We start from the raw sequence: 17,979 nt of genomic DNA, 5'->3' as shown, positions 1-17,979 counted from the left end.
CCACCTGCGCCCCCGTGCTGCTGCTGGCGGGGACCGGCGCTGTGCGGAGAGCAGGTCTCTCCCACCTGCGTCCCCGTGCTGCTGCCCACCTGCACCCTGCTGACATCTTTCACCCTCCAGCTGCCTCTCTCCCCCCTTGCTCCGGGCGCAGGAGTCCGCACTCCGCCCATATCCCGCCCCCTTTCCCCCGCTCGTTAGCAACTACATCTGTTATGAGAGTGAGGGGGGGGCGCGGTGTGTAGCGGGGGGGGGGGTGGCAGTGTATGGTCGGGGGGAGCACGGTGTGTAGCCTTGGGGCTGCCCGTGTATGGGCGGCCATAGGGGGGGTGTTGGGCTTGGAGGGGGTGGGTAGTGTGGGAGGTTGTGTGCCGGCCGGATGATGTGTGTGTGTGTGTGTGTGGGGGGGCGCGGTGTGTAGCCGTGGGGCGGGGTTGGTGGCCGAGGAGGGGGCGGATTGTGTGTGAGCTGGTGTGGAGAACTGAGGCCAAGGGGGGTGGTGTGTAGAACGGAAGTGGCCAGGTTTTGCAGTGTGGCTGACGGTGGACGGGCCTGTCAATCACCCGTGTAACCCCGCCCACCGTTTGCTACACTGCTTTGACTGACGGATCTGGCTAAATATATAAGAGATATATATATATATATATATATATATATATATATATATACATATATACAAACAGAATATTTTTGTTCAAAGTACACTGTACACAAAGCTTGAAGTTGTGTGCAGGGCAGTAGAGAGCTTGGCCGGGCCCAGGTACTTTTCAAGGGATGTGGCCTAACCATGGAAGGCATGGCCATGCACCCTTAGAATAAAATACAGATAAAATAGTATTTAAAGCACCTCCCTGGCCACACTGCAGCCCAGCACACAGCAGCATGTGTTGGTTTGAGTTAAGCTACTGCAGCCAGTTAATCTTTGGGGCCCCTCCATCAGACCTGGGCCCAGGTAATTAGTACCATCTCCTCTCCTTTCTCACTGGTTGTGTCTGATGAATCCACATACTTTTAATAATAATATGCTCTCTTTATCTCTTTTAGGTGAATTTTTATTTATTCTTTGGGGTGTTTACCTTTGTTATGCGGTACGAACAGTCCCATCTGCATTCCACGAGCCACGCTACATGGCTGTTGCCATTCACAACGAGTTGATTATTTCGGCTATATTCCACACCATAAGGCAAGTGACTGTACATTACATTTCGTCTGGATTGCCTTTGTCTGGATAATCTTCATTTACAGACACAAATCTCTGTTTTCTTTTTATATCCGTCATTTATGAGTCTGAACGCTGCAAAGTTCACACTTAATGGAATTAAGTATTGTACCTTCCCTATAATGACATCATTGTAAGTAACTGGGGATATATTGCAGCTCTACTTCCAACAAGCATTTAAGTGGCAGAGAAAGATATCACGGATGTCAGTGTGGTGAATGCCCCATATTTTATAGCACTGGAACCAGCAACTAACCATTATACCTGCATTCTACTAGGGTTGCCATCAATCTTGTGTTGGTGCATGTAATCACCATTAATGGGATGCTACTGGTGGTAAAACATCAATGGCTCACCAACAATGGTATCTTACCTGTAGTGGAAAACCATTGTCCATTAATGGTCATTCCTACTGTTGACCTTCTAGTAAGCAAAACTATTGTGTGGGTTGATGTAATGTCTGGTCTCTGAGGGGGTTATTCTGGTTGAGTCGGATGGCTCCGAATGCGGACGGACGGCCGATGATTGGTGTTTGCGCATGTGCAGAGGCGTATCTGCACATGTGCGAACGCCGCGCACGTCCGTATACGGCGTGAATTCTGTACAGAAAACGATCGGTCGGAGCAATCTGAACAGGGGGTGGAGAGGGGCTTGAAGGGCTGTTTGGGCTCACTACCATATGCGTACTCCCCGCGTTTCATGGGCGTTCCCATGAAAACGCTGGGCGTACGTATGGTAATGCAGCCGTGCTGCACGTGTGGGGGCAGACATATGACATAGCTGGATGCCAGCTGCCCGGCCATATCCCTGCTTTTGCACAGAGAAATGGCCGAGTGGTCTGGAGCAGTCAGTGCTGCCTGACCACTCGGTCCTGCATTCGATGGTCGTTGACCATCGAATGATGGGGGAGGTTCCCAGAGATGGAGGAGGTGTTCACATGAAAAATCCACACGCGGTCCATTCGGTCGGCGTCTTACCGCATTCGGACGGTGTGAGCGATCCGTACGGAAGGCGGGGCTAAGAACACTCGGTTCCTGTCGGAAATACGCATTCGACCGAATCAACCAGAATAAGGCCCTCTGTGCTTAGACCTAGCAGCTGGAATCGATTGTCCTCGTGAACATTAGCACACAACATGGTCGCACCACTTCATGTAGGTAATTTTTATTTTTTTTAGCTGATAGTATTTGTCCTTAAAGTGGGACAGCAGGATGAATGAGAATAAATGAAATAAAACTCTTGCTTTCTCAGCACCAGAATCAATCAATAGAACCGGATACAAAGCCTGCATCAGAATACATTTGATTCTACTTTGTTCAGAGCTTTCTAGAGCAGCGACTGCCTAGTCTCCAGGGAAATAAAATTGCTGAACAACTCTGCTATATATACCTTGTTCTTTAGAGGCTTATTCAACGGCTTCAGTCAGGTTGTATTTACAGTACAGTAGCTTAGAAACTGGTGCTAAAAATCGTACAGTATAATAAAGTCCCACGTAAGTTTCGGAGCTTTAGAGAAATCCAGAATGGGGGGCCTGATTCAGCTTTTTTAGCAAAACCATGTAGGTGGGGCAGAGACATTTAGATTTGGGTGGGGCATGTTTAAACTGAAATCTAAAATGCAGTATAACCTTATTTGCCCTTCAAAAAAAAAATATGACCCACCCAAATCTAAATCTTTCTGCAATTGTTAGATCACTCCCACCCAGAGTTCTACATGGTTTGGCCCTGTTATTTGCCCCATTGCTTTGTTAACAAAGCGGAATTCAGACCTGTAAGCAATTGCTTGCAGTGACTCCTGCCTGTAATCAGTAGGGGTGCTGCCCCAGCCTTGTTATGTGGGGGGAGAGCTCCTGTTGCACAGACGCAGCCACCACTGATGCCCGGGTCCCGGCACGTGCATAATGAAGCTGACAGGTGCCAGTAGCAGCGCATGTGCAGTCACCCCTGTGCAAATGCACACGTGCAAATACTCGGCTTCTATGGACTGCCCTGAGTGCAGTCCATAGAAGCCAAATTGGGCTACACGGCAAAGCAGAGAGCCTACAGGAAGCCAGCTCTCTGCCTACTGCAGCCCAAACTGGCAGTCCCAGAGGGAGGGAACACCTCCAAATGGGACGACCTGTGGAGTCTGTGACTGACAGGTAGTCATTGCCAGTCACAGTAAAACCAATGCAGTCTCACCGACTGCATATGGCTCCCTCCCACAGTGGCGGAATTTACTGGGGGCTGCAGTCCTGCAGCCCATATATAAGACCCGCCACTGCACATTTCTATTTCCATTGCACCATGGTGTATTCATCAGTTTTTTTCTTGGCATTTGCTCTGCATCTGTGGTATAGTGGAAACCAATGGTTCTTATATTGCGCAGCAGTGAATACTTGCCGATTATGTATTATGAATGATATATCTTTATTGTTCTCTTTTTTTTTATTACAGGTTTGTCCTTGCAGCAAGACTTCAGCCAGATTGGATGCTGATGCTATTTTTTGTGCACACTCATCTCACTGTGACTGTGACTGTGGGGCTATTATTAATACCCAAGGTAATTTATATACTGTACATGTTTCTTTCAAGCTTACATTATTTTAGCCCACCCCCTGAGGTCTTCTACACTCTCCGCTAGCACTTGTCAGGATTTGTGACTTTTCTGTCCTCGGAGCAGGATCCAAGGTCTATATATGACTGGAGGCCATCTAATAAGGTGATTCGGAACAACAAATCTTTACATTGTTAAGTGTGTGCCGGCAATCTGGCATGGTGCGAGGAGAAGCAAAATCACCATTACCATCGCCCCCGATTGCAGTCTGTCTTGGTGTGTACCCATGATTGATATTCACAAGAACCAAAGTTTATTCAATGAACCCTCTGTATTAGAATAGCAGAGCAGCACAACATACAGGAACTTGCTTAGTGTGTGAGGGCTCGGGGCTTAAATTATGCAAATCATGTAATTTTAGCCCCACCCCCTACTCGTAGACACGCAAATGGTCCCCCGGAAAGGTGGGCAAGACTCCCAAATGCCCCAGACCCCCCCCCCCCCCCACACACACACACACATCTCTCCGTTGTCGACGTGGGAGGGCTTGGGGCTTAAATTATGCAAATCATGTTATTTTAGCCCCACCCCCTACTCCTAGACCCGCGAATCACAGTATTTACAGTACTGGGGCGGGGTTTGATGCATACTTGCCTACCCTCCCTGAATGGCTGGGAGGCTCCCGAAAATTGTCATTTTACCCACCCCCTCCATGTACACCTGTAAATTGTGTCAGTTCTAAGGATGGGGCGGGGCTTAATGACATCAGGTTCTGGTCCCGCCCCCAGAAGCACGCTGAAAGTCTGTATGACTTGATGACATTGAGATCAGGTGCCCCCCGAACATTGAGATCAGGCCCCCCGAAGTGCTGTTGATAGTCTCCTCTTGGGGCATCTCCAGGAAAGGAGACACTAAAAGTAGGTAATCCTGGGATACAGCAGTATTTGTACTGGCATGTGCAGAGAATCAGGACTAGGATTAGTATAACAGGCATCAGTTGATCTCAGGCAACATTTCAGCACTCACATCCCAGCGGCTAGGCCACCTGAAAGACATCCCAGGCAGGGAAGAGGAACTGCACGGGTTATGGAAGATGCATGGACACTACTCCTTTCTGTAGCTGCTGGGTGTACAAAGAAAATCTCTGGTCTAAATTCTGAGCAGTGATTGGCTGTATCTATCAGAACCTGATGTCATCAAGCCCCACCCCATCCTTAGAACCAGGTCCGGCTCAATGAGCCCGGGGCTGGTTATGTTCAGGAGGGGGGGGGGGAACCCATGCCATTTTTTTATGAACACAAAATCGCACATTAACTCAAATTCGCACATTTTCATGCCTAAAATTCACACATTATCGCATTTTTCATTCTGGAAAACGCACCTCATTAAATATGCGAATTCGCGGTAAAAATGCCATATTCAAAAAGTGCGATAATGGGCGATTTTAAAAGTGCGATAAAATCGCATTCTATTAAATGTCACCCTCTGTGTAACTTTACTGGAAATAGAGGAGGAAAGTGTGATCTCAGCTTGGAGAGTTTAGCGTGATGGTTATCTCTAATGTCTACCGGTTCTGTATTGCACACAGTGAGGACTATGGAATCTTATGTCATGAATTATATTTTTTTCCCTCTTAGTTTTCACGCTCACATAACAACCCAAGAGATGACATAGCCGCTGAGGCCTATGAGGATGAACTAGACATGGGAAGATCTGGATCCTACCTAAATAGCAGTATCACTTCAGCATGGAGTGAACACAGCTTGGACCCGGAGGATATCAGGGTGAGACTATTTTCGTTCCTGTGCGATAGATTCATCTCTTTTCACAGCTCACAGATCTGAGACCCAAAGGAGAGGAGGGAAGTCAGACATAAGAGTAGCTTTCTTCTTACTTGGGGCCTGATTCTGGTTCACTCGCAAAAGAAAATTCTCTCTCTAACGGACAAAACCATGTGCACTGCAGGGGGGGGGGGGCAGATGTAAGAGTTACGTTTGGCTGTTATTTTGTTACTGTGCAGGGTAAATAGTGGCTGCTTTATTTTTACACTGCAATATAGATATCAGTTTGAAGTACAAACCCCACCCAAATCTAACTCTCTGCACATGTTACATCTGCTCCCCCTGCAGTGCATATGGTTTTGTCCATTAGAGAGAGAATTTGCTTTTGCGAGTGAACCAGAATCAGGGCCTATATGTGTATTGTCCTTTAGGTCAGTAACAGCAGACAACAGGGCCAAGACATTGCTATTTGTTTACAAAAATGATTGTTTTTTTGCATCTTCCATGCAAAGGAACTGATAAACTTATCAGTAATCAAATTATTTTCCCTCTATCCTTGATATGAACAGAATAATCGAACAAGTAAACACTGCAAGCCGGCGACTGAACACCGTCCCTCCGGCTCCTGAATCCCCTCTCTAGTATTCAAGCACATGCAGCCGAACGGTGAATCCTTTGGTCCCAGCTCCCCGCCGCCTTGCTGATGGGGGTGCCAATGGCTAACGGCGGCTCCATCTGTATATAGCCAATGACCTGCATGTTCTGCAGGTCCCGGTGATGCCACTGAACAATATTGTTTACCAATATCGTTCAGTGTGTACACTCAAACAACCACCAGAGGCCATGATCGCCTTATATGTATGGTGCTTTAGTCCCTTATACACGGGAGACAACCAGCACAAACAGGCCAATACAGCTACCTCAATACATGTAATGACCCCATTGGTACATGAGCCATGTCAGTTTGGTTTTTATTATTGCAGACACACGATGAAACTGACCAGGGCCGATCTAGCAGCAGTGATTGTGGTATCAGTGTTGGGGGCAGACATACTCAAGTGAGCAAAGAATGCACTGTGTATCACTTGCACACCTCACATAATGAAACATTGTTGCAAACCTTATTGCTGAGCAATGTTACATAGGTACTAGGGGCCTCATTTAAAGTTGGGTGCACATAGCATTCTGAATGTAACGTATGCGCAAATCTTTTGTTGCAAAAATGGTGTCTTTGTTGATCTCAGGTATAATACACATCCAACTCAACACGTGCAGTAGTTCTACATATCGGCCCTTATTCTGGTTCACTCGCAAAGGCAAATTTCTCCTCAAATGGACAAAACCATGTGCACTGCAGGTGGAGCAGATGTAACTTGTGCAGAGAGAATTAGATTTGTGTGGGGCATTTACTTCAAAGTGAGATCTACTGTATAGTGCAGTGTAAAAATAAAGCAGTCAGTATTTTCCCTGCACAGAAACAAAATAACCCACCCAATTCTAAATCTCTCTGCCCATGTTACATCTGCCCCCCCCCCCCTGCAGTGCACATGGTTTTGTCCATTTAAGAAGGAATTTGCTTTTGAGAGTGAACCAGAATAAGGGCCCTTGTGTAAGTCTTAAAAATGAACAACAAATTTAAATATATACACATTATTGCGTACATGCGCAGTACAGTTGTGTATTTTACACCACACATATATACTCATGTCAAGCTCTAAATAAGGCCCTTGATGTTATTTCTAGATCACAATCTGGTCTCATCATCACAGCTTTTTTGTCCTTTTATTGTGTTTCTCACCCTATTTTAGACCACATTGTAATAAGTGAATGCACAGATTAGTTGTAGATTACCAACACTGTACACCGTGATAAACAGAAGTAATGCATGCATTATTTCACATGAAACATAAAGAACATTCCAAAATGTAAATATGAATTTAAGTTTAGACAATAAATATTACAATTATGAAACTATTTATTGTTCTTATTTAGTATGTGAGTATGCCTCATATACTGTACTGTAGGTGTTTTGTGTGACATTACAGAGGTATTACATACTGTACATACTGTACATAGGATTACGATACTACTGTATGCTTTTAAACCAGGACACTCATGAATTGTACAGGTTCTGTTGCTGGTATAATTCAAGAATGCATTTCCCCTGTTTTTAATCAGTCACAGACCCAGTGAAATTGAGTAACCCAGTTTAAAGGAATAGTATGGTACAGCTGGCGCCTTCTTCAACTAGCCTTCTCTGGATAGCCATGGCTCACCAAGGCCTGTTGTTCTCAGCTGCAATACAATACATAGAACAATACAGTAGGGGATTAGCATAGGATTAAGTATGACAGCTCTGGCTCACTTAATCCTATTAAAGGGCTAGATGAGGTTGGCTCTATTTGTAAATCTACACATACTGTACACGATTAACATAACGATGAGATAATTTCCTACGTTTTTATATTGTAGTACATGTCTTTTCCTACAGGCTTTCCTAACATTCTCATACTGTCCCTCCCCACCTTGCAAACCGTGTAGTTGACACACATTGTGAACACTTTTAACAGTCCTTGGAAGAGTTGCATCACTCCTTCTAAAGCATATAAGAGGAGAAGTTGCCCATAGCACAGGATCAACTTTTAGTAAAATTTACTAGATACAGTAAGGGTTTCTCAAAAATGGGGCCAGATGTACAGGGAGATAGAGATAAACTACTAACCAGGTGGTCTAGGTCTTCTTGTGGGAGACTATTTTTTTTTGCAAAGTGCTGACATGTTGTTCATTTGCTCACATCACAGCTGATGACAGCCAAACATTTTTAATCTTCTTGTGCTGGTCTATGAGTTGTAAGGGAAAAATAGTTAGGTTATGGCTCGCAAAGTGCAAAGAGGATGTTTGCAGTGATTGCACCTGAGTCAGAAGTGGTTCCAATGCCGACACAGCAGAAGTATTTTTCAATAGTGGAAGTACGAGGCATTGCATGTGTAGCAAACGCCCATAAGACCATCGAAACATGGGAAATCTCATCTGCTGGATGTTTGATAATAAATTGCAGGGTGATACATAAACGGACACCTTCTGACTGTTTGTTTTTGTAAAAGTGGGGCAGATGTATTAAGCCTTAACAAGAGATAAATGCAAGGGTGATAAAGAGAGATAAACGTCCAGCCAATCACCTGCTAACTGCCATGTTACAGGCTGTGTTTGAAAAAAGTCAGTTAGGATGTGATTGGCTGGACGTTTATCTCTCTTTATAAAGCCCGCCCTCCCCCAACCCTACCTTACCCTTGTCTGCGGTCATGGCTAGCTCCTGATAATGGCAAAACTAGCTTTCACAAAATGTCCGCCCCCTTACAGCAGACATTATTTGAGGATGCTAGAGGAGCCTCCTCTAGCATTCTCAAAAATGCCTGCTGTAAGGGGGCGGACATTTTATGAAAGCTATTTTTGCCATTATCAGGAGCCAGCCAGAAGGAGAGCCGGGACCGCAGGCAACTTGAAGTAGATCTGCGGGTCCCGGCCACACACCCGGTGGCGGCAACAGCAAGCAGCACCAGCGGGGTAAGGCAGAGCTAGGAAAGCGCATCAATAGCCCCACAGACCACCCCTGCCCACACATGCTCAACGCCTCCACGCGACCACGGGGTCTGTGGGGCTATTGTTACGCCACTGCTTAATACATCTGCCCCAGTGTGTGAAGCAATTTACGGCTTTCTCGTAAGCTCTCTTCCTACGTGCCAGAATACATTGCGGGGATGGACTGGGGCATGAAGGGCCAACCTGGGACATTTATTGGTAGGGGCCCATGAATAGGGGTTTGGTTAGCCACCACAGAGGCTTGGCTGACCATTGAAGAGTGCATGCTCTGGGCACATTTATAAATATATACAGTAAGTACTGCTAGTGCATTCATAATAATGTACCATATTAAAAACAGCAGTGCACTGTAGAGATACATCAAAGTTCTTTGCAGGATGAGATAACATATGTAGGGAAGACATAAGGGAGGGCTGCTGGGACCAAGACAGAAATGGGGATGGGAATGGAGTCTAACAAGTATAATTTGTCATAAACAAAGTTCACATTTCCCTTGAAGCAATGTAAAGGTAGAGTAGTGCAGCCACTGGAGGCCTCAACAGGCATGCTGGGGGTTCGAGAAGGCGCCTTGCCCATTTTGTCAGCCCCAGGCCTCACAATTTCTGATGGCAGCCCTGAGCATATGTATGATATATCATTACATTTCACAGTCTGGAACCTCATCATTAGAGGAGGAAGTGGGGTCCAATGGGGGTTGCCCCTGTACCTCTGTGGGTCACTCCAACCATGTGCATCTGAGATATAGATTGTGATAAATATGTGGGTAAAAAGGAGGGTACTAAGCTGAATACCTCCTTCTATGTACCTTATCTTTGTACCATGTCACCTTCTCCTGTAAGATAAAAGTAGAAACTTTGCTGATACCAAACTTAACCTAAACAGAAAATTCATGAAAAAAAAAAAATATTTTCAGAATATTTTTGTCTAAGAGTTTAGCCTAATAGTTCAAATTTAAATCAATTGAAAAATTATTTTATTCGATAAAAAATGGCATCTATAGTGTTTCATTTGTCATTCTATATGTTTTGTCTGTGTCCAATTGCAGGATGAGTTGAAGAAACTTTATACCCAGTTGGAGATCTACAAGCGGAAAAAGATGATTGCAAATAATCCACATCTTCAGAAAAAGAGGTGTTCCAAGAAAGGACTGGGACGATCAATTATGAGACGGATAACAGAAATCCCAGAGTCAGTCAGCAGGCAGTGCTCCCGGGAAGATAAAGAAGGTGCAGATCATAGTCATCATCAAAAAAGTAACAGTACTAACACCAAAAAAAGCCACCAGGATTCAAATGTACATAACACAAAATCGAAAGAAGACCCTTCAAAGCACAGAACATTTTCCCTGAAAAAGTCCCATAGCACATATGATCATTTAAGGGGACAGAGTGAAAAACTTAATGGAATATCTACAGAAAAGATTGATATTTGCGAAAATTCCATACAGAACTCTGTGAATGGGAAAAAGCCTGGCTACCAGGAGGCTGAAAACTTGGAAGCCGTGTCTGCTGAATCAATCCTCTTGGTCTGCAAGTCTGCGAGCGCTCACAACCTCAGCCTGGATAAGAAACCGTTGCACCCTAGTTTGTCAGTTATACAAAAGTCACTTAGTGCCATTGCTAACTCTAAAGATAAAAGCCTAGGGCTAAGTGAAAAGACCAAAAGTTTAGAAGATCCTGATAAATATCAAAGAGAAGACTTAAATGACAAGGTAGGTAAGAAATGTGATCCTTGTTCAGACAAGGAGGAAAAATTAGAACAACAGCATAGAACATCAAGCCCTGTTGAGGACACTCAAAGAGTCCACAAAATCGGAATAATGAAGCAACATCCAATTAATCTTTCACTGGGGGATTCTGAAAAAGCAATAGGTGCCCTTGGGTTTAAAGACAAATTTGATATAGAAGAAGTATGTCCTTGGGAAATGTACGATCTTACACCCACTGCTGTGCCTTCTGAAAGCAAAGTTCAGAAACATGTTTCAATTGCTCCCTTGGACTCTGAAAAGAACCAAACATCACGTTCTAAGAGCAAATCCCACAATCGATCAAAGACAACTGAACAAGGACACCATCAATCAAAGCAGAAGAGCCCAGGTAAATCTGACCTCAATGAAAAGGACTACCATGAACAGGCCATGAGAGATGAAAGTGCAAAAAAAACTCAACTTGTTGATCCTGGAAAGACAGATCAAGGAGTGATAATAAAACAGACTGCTTCTAGCTCACAAGAAAAAGAGCACAAAATAAATCCTCCTGTCATTGAGGGAAAATTACCACCACCAGATGGCCACTATAATTCTAATAACAATGTGCCACACACTTTAGCTCTTCAGGCAGAAATATGTCCATGGGAGTTTGAATCAGAGGATGCATTAAGTGTAAACAGAGGTAAATCCTCACCTACCAGCTTTTCTTTAAGCCCCTTATCACCTAAAGACATGCCAAAATCTCCTTCTAAAAAGATGACAACAGAAATGCCAGTAAAACGTATTGCAGCATCTGCAAAAAAAGACGATGCTACTGAAAGGGACAAAGGTCAAAACAAAGGAAATGAAAAAGAGTTTGATCCAAAAAGTTTAATTGTTAAGATGGATAAGTCAAAAAGTGCAGAAGTTTGTTCCATGGTTGGAGACAATATGTTGGCGGTATCAGTAAACAAAGGCAAAAGTACCTCAAACCAACATGGCATTGATAAATGCAAAATAGTAGAAGTTTGCCCTTGGGAAAGTCTATCTACTTCACAATCAGAACAAGATACTGAAGTATCTGATAGTAAAACCCACAAAGTAGTGCAAACATCAAATATGGTGGACATCTGTCCTTGGGACTATAATGATAACAGTGATGGAAAATAAAGATGTCAAAATAGAAGACCTTCAGTTTTTATCAAAAACTCTGAGAGAGAGAGACAGTCGATGGGATACATCACTTGTCATATTTAAACCTAATACCACTGCTATCTTAATGCATCCCCAAAAATACATTTTATAAAATGACTGCTCTCATTTTCTTATTAGTGTATATGTTTCTTGTACACAGTTGTGTCCCATGTTAAAGCATTCCAGATTGTATCATATTTGAAGATAACTTTGATATATTGTGACACAAAACATTTATGCAAGTTTGCAGATATTGTATTGATATTGCAACCAAAATACCTACTATAACTTATGTTTATAGAGTTTCTGTAACTTTTCACTTGGCTTTGGAAGCCACCTATTGTATGAGAACTATTTTTGTTTGATGTAGTTTATATTGTGATTTTATTTATTTATTAATTTTCTTGTTCACCTCTGTATTTTATTCAGCATTCTAGTTTGATACTGTTTATTCAGGGTTTTCTTATTTTTAACAAAAGGAATGTTAAAGTACCTGTTCAGCTTATATATACATATAGAAATATATATATCTAGTGTTTAGAGCCTTAGATTTAGTAGAAATCAAATGGTCCTTCTCAAAAATTATTTTTTTGTTACTCAGAGGACAACTTATTTATTGTTTGCAGTTTTAAATATGTTTTGTTACTATGCTAGTATATCTTGGGTAGTTCTTGCCCCCATTACTGTACCTTTTATTTATTTTTTTACTTTCCTTAGTGTACTTTGTCCGTCGTTGCGCCCTTTACTGTACTTTCTTTTCTTTTTTTACATTACCTTATTTTATGTGATATTTATTGGGCCTACCTAAACATGTGTGCACTATTCATTTTTTCTCATTAATCTCATGGGGAAAAATGGCATGAATGTTGATCCTTTGTGATGGAAATAATTGCACTTTTTAATGGTAACAGTTTAATAATGTGGGTGACTTATGCACATTTATTAAGTATATATGTTACTGTATGTCTGTTTGTACTGTATGGTGTTACCAGCCATCCAAAGTCTGCTGCATGCTCTTTATTTACATTTTATTAAGAATAATATTTTTGCTATCCTCGGTATCATCCAAAGACAGATGTCCATGATATTTAGACTAATGCAGATACTCTGCCCAACTAAAGAATATTCTAATTTAATTATCATGAGATCAAAATATTTTTCCTTTAGAAATCAAGAAATTGAACTAGGTATAGGAAATACTTAGAAATTGTAGTCTTATTGTTCATTGATTTTTTTTATATATTTAGATGCCATCTTACATTTACTTCTGACTCTTTGTTCTATAACATATGTGCAATATTTTTGTTTATATTGTATAGCTATGCCATTAAGAAAGACCCATCATCTGGAGATTTAGCAATAGTCATAGAGTAACTATTGAACACATAAGGCATGATTGGGGGAATATGGCAGCACAATGCACCAGATAAGTATGCATTTTGGGCAGTTTACAAAGCTCTATGGATCCCCAAATGGGTCCAGCTCTATAAAGGAGGTAGCATGTGCACCTGTTATACTTTATGCCACAAGAAAACAGTATTATATGGGCCAGTTGATGCTAGGATAAAAAAAGTAGCGTATGGGCCTAGTTTACTTTAGGAGGTACGACTTGACAGTGTTAGTAGTAAATGCTCGTTACAGAACACAATTTCTACATAATATACTACTAATGGAACATTACATACATACTGACAGTATTATTAATTAAACTCAAAGTTGCATTTACCATGCAAGTTACATTCAAATACTGATACGAATCCAAATAAAAGTATTAATCATGTCCAATTAAATAACACAAACATCCGTGGTCTTTCCTTTTAAAACATCTAATAGAAATCTCGTATTCCAATTGATAAATGGAAATATTATACAGAAGCTGCAGCTGATGGTCATCATCATCCGGGTATGTTTTGCCCCAGAGATTAAACACTGGCACGTTATAGGCCTCCTGGCAGATGCACTTTGGTTGTGGGCTGGATAAGCGTAAGAAGTCCAAAGCACAAAATTCCACAGAATCTATATATGAAGAAGTGTACGTATTTATGTATCCATGTATAGTACATTATATAGTACAGTATGTATACTTTGCACATTAAAGGATTATCACGTCCAACTCTACATAAACCCTATAGAGATTTATCTGGTGGGTATACTGGAAGGAGGGAGGATATGCTATTATCCTAATATTATCTATCTTATATCTATATAACTTATATATCTCTCTAATATCAAATCTATCTATCTATCTATCTATCTATCTATCTATCTAATCTTTATTTCTGATGGAACTAACAGGAACTCCCGAGCCTCTCATTAAATATGACATAATCAGGAACTGGATTCCTGAACCTGTCCTGGGCCAAAATGTACTTTCCATAAAAAAAGTTTTGTGTGAGTGCCTTCATTTCTAAATTCTATATTATATATCAAATATATATTTATCTATATATCAATATGTTTTTGTTTTTTAAATATCTCCACCCCCAGACCTGGAGCACCTTAACCTATTTTTCCCCAGAAAAATAGTAATCTATCTATCTATCTATCTATCTATCTATCTATCTATCTATCTATCTATCTATCTATCTATCTATCTATCTATCTATCGGTTTATTTATGAAGCGCCTGGTTCTAAAACCTGGCTCTTCTTGTATTTATGCCCGGAATTTGAATAGGCAATGCTTTTACTTGCATAACATGGCTAGTGAACAATTGCCCTTTAAAATGTCAGTCCTAGCCATGAATAGAAGCACCAGATTTTACAACCCGATGCTTAGTAAATAAATCTAATACTACGTTCTCATTGCCGAGCAAATCAAGAATGTCAACCCGGTAATTTGCCTTTCAACACAGGTTTTTTTTTTTAGTGTGAACAGCACACCCCGGGTTGAAATTCCCGGGTCTCCAACCCTGCTTTTTACCCGAGTTGACCTGTTCAAACTGCAAAAGGACCCGTGTTGAAAGGCAAATTACCTGGTAGAACTGCTTCACCCGGTAATTTGCCTAGCAACGAGAAAAGGGGTCCGGCACTGCAGTCCCTGGCATTTAAATGCCGGGAAAAAGTCGTGTTGTTCACACTGGCAGTGAGAAAGCAGTATACGTATTTATTTTTCTTACTAAGATTGGTTCCAGATTTTTTTCATCTCCTGTTCCAAATTCATTGTTGTACCAGTCTCTCATATAATGTAATTTGCCGAAATTCTAAAATCTATGATTAAAGCACAAAATTGAATACTTAAATTGTATCAATTTCCTAGCTAATGTACAGATTTTTGTACAGGTTATTTTCTTATTTAACTTTTTGTGAGTTTGTATGTTGCCCACAGTCCACAAACATTCTCTTTGTTTTGTATTTGTGTGGGAGAATTTAGATTGTAAGCACCACTGGGGTAGGTACTGAGTATAAACATTCCGTGCACAGCTCAAAGTTGTCTCTTAGCAGTAGTATAAATCCCATAAGTCTAATGGTGTGTCCACACAGGCCGATCTGATGGCCGCCGATATCGATTCAATATCATCGACCGACAGGACCCAGCAGGGTGTCAGCATTTGCTGGAACGGAGGGACGGTGGGGGGAGTGGGAGTCATGCTGCACTGAGCAGAATAGCCTTCGTTCTGACATAGTAGAAATAGACTGAGCTGCACATCGAATAGTGCAAATCACACCATGCAAAACGATAGTGCAAATTCAATATTGCAAATCTGTCAGTTGTAAATGGCAATTTTACAAACACTTGCTAAGTTGTCCTCTGAATGCATGCATCAAACGCACTTCACTGTTTGTATATATAATTTACAAAATTGTTTCAGGGTAAGCTATATATATATATATATATATATATATATATATATATATATATATATATATATATATATATATATATATTATATATGTAATTTTTTTTACTTCATCTTATATGCAGTAAACGACGTATATTCAGTCATTCTCAGTGTCATTATTTGCATAAAATCTTACGGTAGTTTAGTTTGGTTGCCTAGGTTTCTGCATGTAAATGGTAGAAAGGACCAATGAATACACTGCCTTCTGACTTTTAGTAATCCTCTAGGAAAATTATGCATAATCAATGAAACTGTAAGAAATGTCACCCTAATCTGTGTTATTAATAATATATTATATAATGGTATTTACTGTACAGTATCCACCGTTCCAAAAAAAAAGAAGAAAAAAGAAAAATGATTTGATAGACCTATGTTGTGATGTCTCACAGCATGTAGATATTATAATAAATGCAATAAAACACATTTGTAAGGAAACTGGTTTGCGTTTTATCACATGAAGTTTACAATCTTATGGATACATTATTGTTTTTAACTAAATGTATTAACAGTACTTTCATTTTCAAGTAGAACTTTAACTGAGCATTGTACAGTATATAGCTAGGCAGCAGTGATCAGCACGTGCCGGGCAGCTGGCAGAGGCAGGTGTCGGGTGGGAAGCGGCAGCAGAATTTAAAATAAACAAGTCAAAAGACTGGCCAGCCGTTGATTGGCTGAGAGCATTCTCCGCCAATCAGCAGCCTCCCATCTGTGTGGCCACTGATTGGCTGAGAGAATTTAGTCTTTTGAAAGTGCTTTTTTAAATTCTGCTGCCAATTCCCGCCCCACCGCCTGGCACCTACCGCTCCCTGCTACCTGGCATCCGCCGATGCCCACCTCGCCGCTCACCGATGTCAGCCCCTGCACACAGGTGTGTGTCAGCAGTGCTTCATCGCTGACACACACCAACAGAATTGAACCCAATATATTGTGGGTGCTAAAAAGTACCTGTGATGTGCCGCTGGAGGGGCTGGTCCAATTTTTTGTGCAGGCAGATCAATCTCCAGGGTCCGACCTACTGTATTACGCACGGGACTGCGCATCGAGTCAGATGGGATGTCAAACACATCGGATTTGGGCTGATTTCTCGGTGAGATCCATCAGGTTTGGGTGAAATTGGCCCAAATCGTACTAATGTATGGGCACCTTTAGATTAGAGTCACACATAGTGGCCATTTAATGGGACGCGCTTGGCCGCAAGGAGCCTGCACACAGGCTCCTATGCGGCCGCACACACATTATCAGCGGGGCCACAGCCTCGTTGATTGGGACTTGCTTGGCTGCTATGTGTGGCCCAGCACTTACTGTAACTTTTTTGACAAAAGTTTAATCAGGAACTAGTCAGAAGTCTGCATGGGTGGAAGAGGCATAAAGTCTTTCTGGCAATGGGGACGGGGAGGAGCTGGACGAGGCAGGAGGGACTATTGCTGGAGTCACTCACCAGTGATGTAACTGTTGCATTGCCAGGGCCCCCTAAAAGCAGATAGGATCACAATGATCTGCAGCAATAGCAGCAAGAGAAGATTAACCATGGGCTGCGGCCATGGCACGGATAATCCAATCCATTAACAAATCGGATTTGAGAACTTCCTGCTGGCTGGCCCCTCCCTCCTCTGGACCAGCCAAATTACCATGTGCAGCACCGCACTGCATATAGCCATATCCCTCTCTCCTTTCTATACCTCCAAACTTTGAGATGACAGGGAGCAGGACCTGCCGCGCATGTCCCGACAAAAGAGGTGGATCGATGGCAGAGCAAAGTGCTGCAACTCCTGCTTTTGTCATTATGGGGGCATGCCCTGCCTCCCCTCGCTGCACTGAATAGATGATGTGCCCACGCCCACAGCACCTATTCAGTGATCACTGGCTTCCCCAACTGTCCCCCCTGCCTGCATGTAACTGAGACTATGACAGGGAGGGACAACAGGACAGTCTCCTATTAGTGGGAATGTCCCACTCGAATCGGGACAGTTGTGAGGTTTTCCTTAGTTCAGCATTATTTCCCAGCAGCCATGATGCCGTTGGTCAAAATCCCAAGAGCGGGATCCCAGCCGCAGGAATGTCGGCAAGGGGGAACACATTGAAACACCTTGGGGGCTTGCTGAGCTCACCATGTTACTTGTACGGTG

At 42.4% G+C, this 17,979-nt stretch overlaps 1 protein-coding gene across 1 annotated transcript in view; it reads left to right on the top strand.

Annotated features, from left to right (window-relative positions):
- Window positions 1–15,842, top strand: part of GPR158 (G protein-coupled receptor 158) — a 265,624-nt gene extending 249,782 nt beyond the window's left edge. Inside the window, exons 8-11 of the mRNA XM_083189245.1 lie at window positions 1,042–1,180; window positions 3,652–3,757; window positions 5,389–5,535; window positions 10,178–15,842. Of these exons, the coding sequence (XP_083045371.1) occupies window positions 1,042–1,180; window positions 3,652–3,757; window positions 5,389–5,535; window positions 10,178–11,989 (2,204 nt within the window). The 3' untranslated portion in view covers window positions 11,990–15,842. The remainder of the gene's footprint in view (window positions 1–1,041; window positions 1,181–3,651; window positions 3,758–5,388; window positions 5,536–10,177) is intronic.
- The last annotated feature ends 2,137 nt before the right edge of the window (window positions 15,843–17,979 follow it).

The sequence above is a fragment of the Crinia signifera genome, chromosome 5 (assembly GCF_055691185.1).
Source record: "Crinia signifera chromosome 5, ASM5569118v1, whole genome shotgun sequence".
Taxonomy (NCBI): Eukaryota; Metazoa; Chordata; class Amphibia; order Anura; family Myobatrachidae; genus Crinia; species Crinia signifera.
The sequence above is the reverse complement of the archived record's forward strand: the minus strand, read 5'-3'. Positions and strand labels throughout refer to the sequence as shown.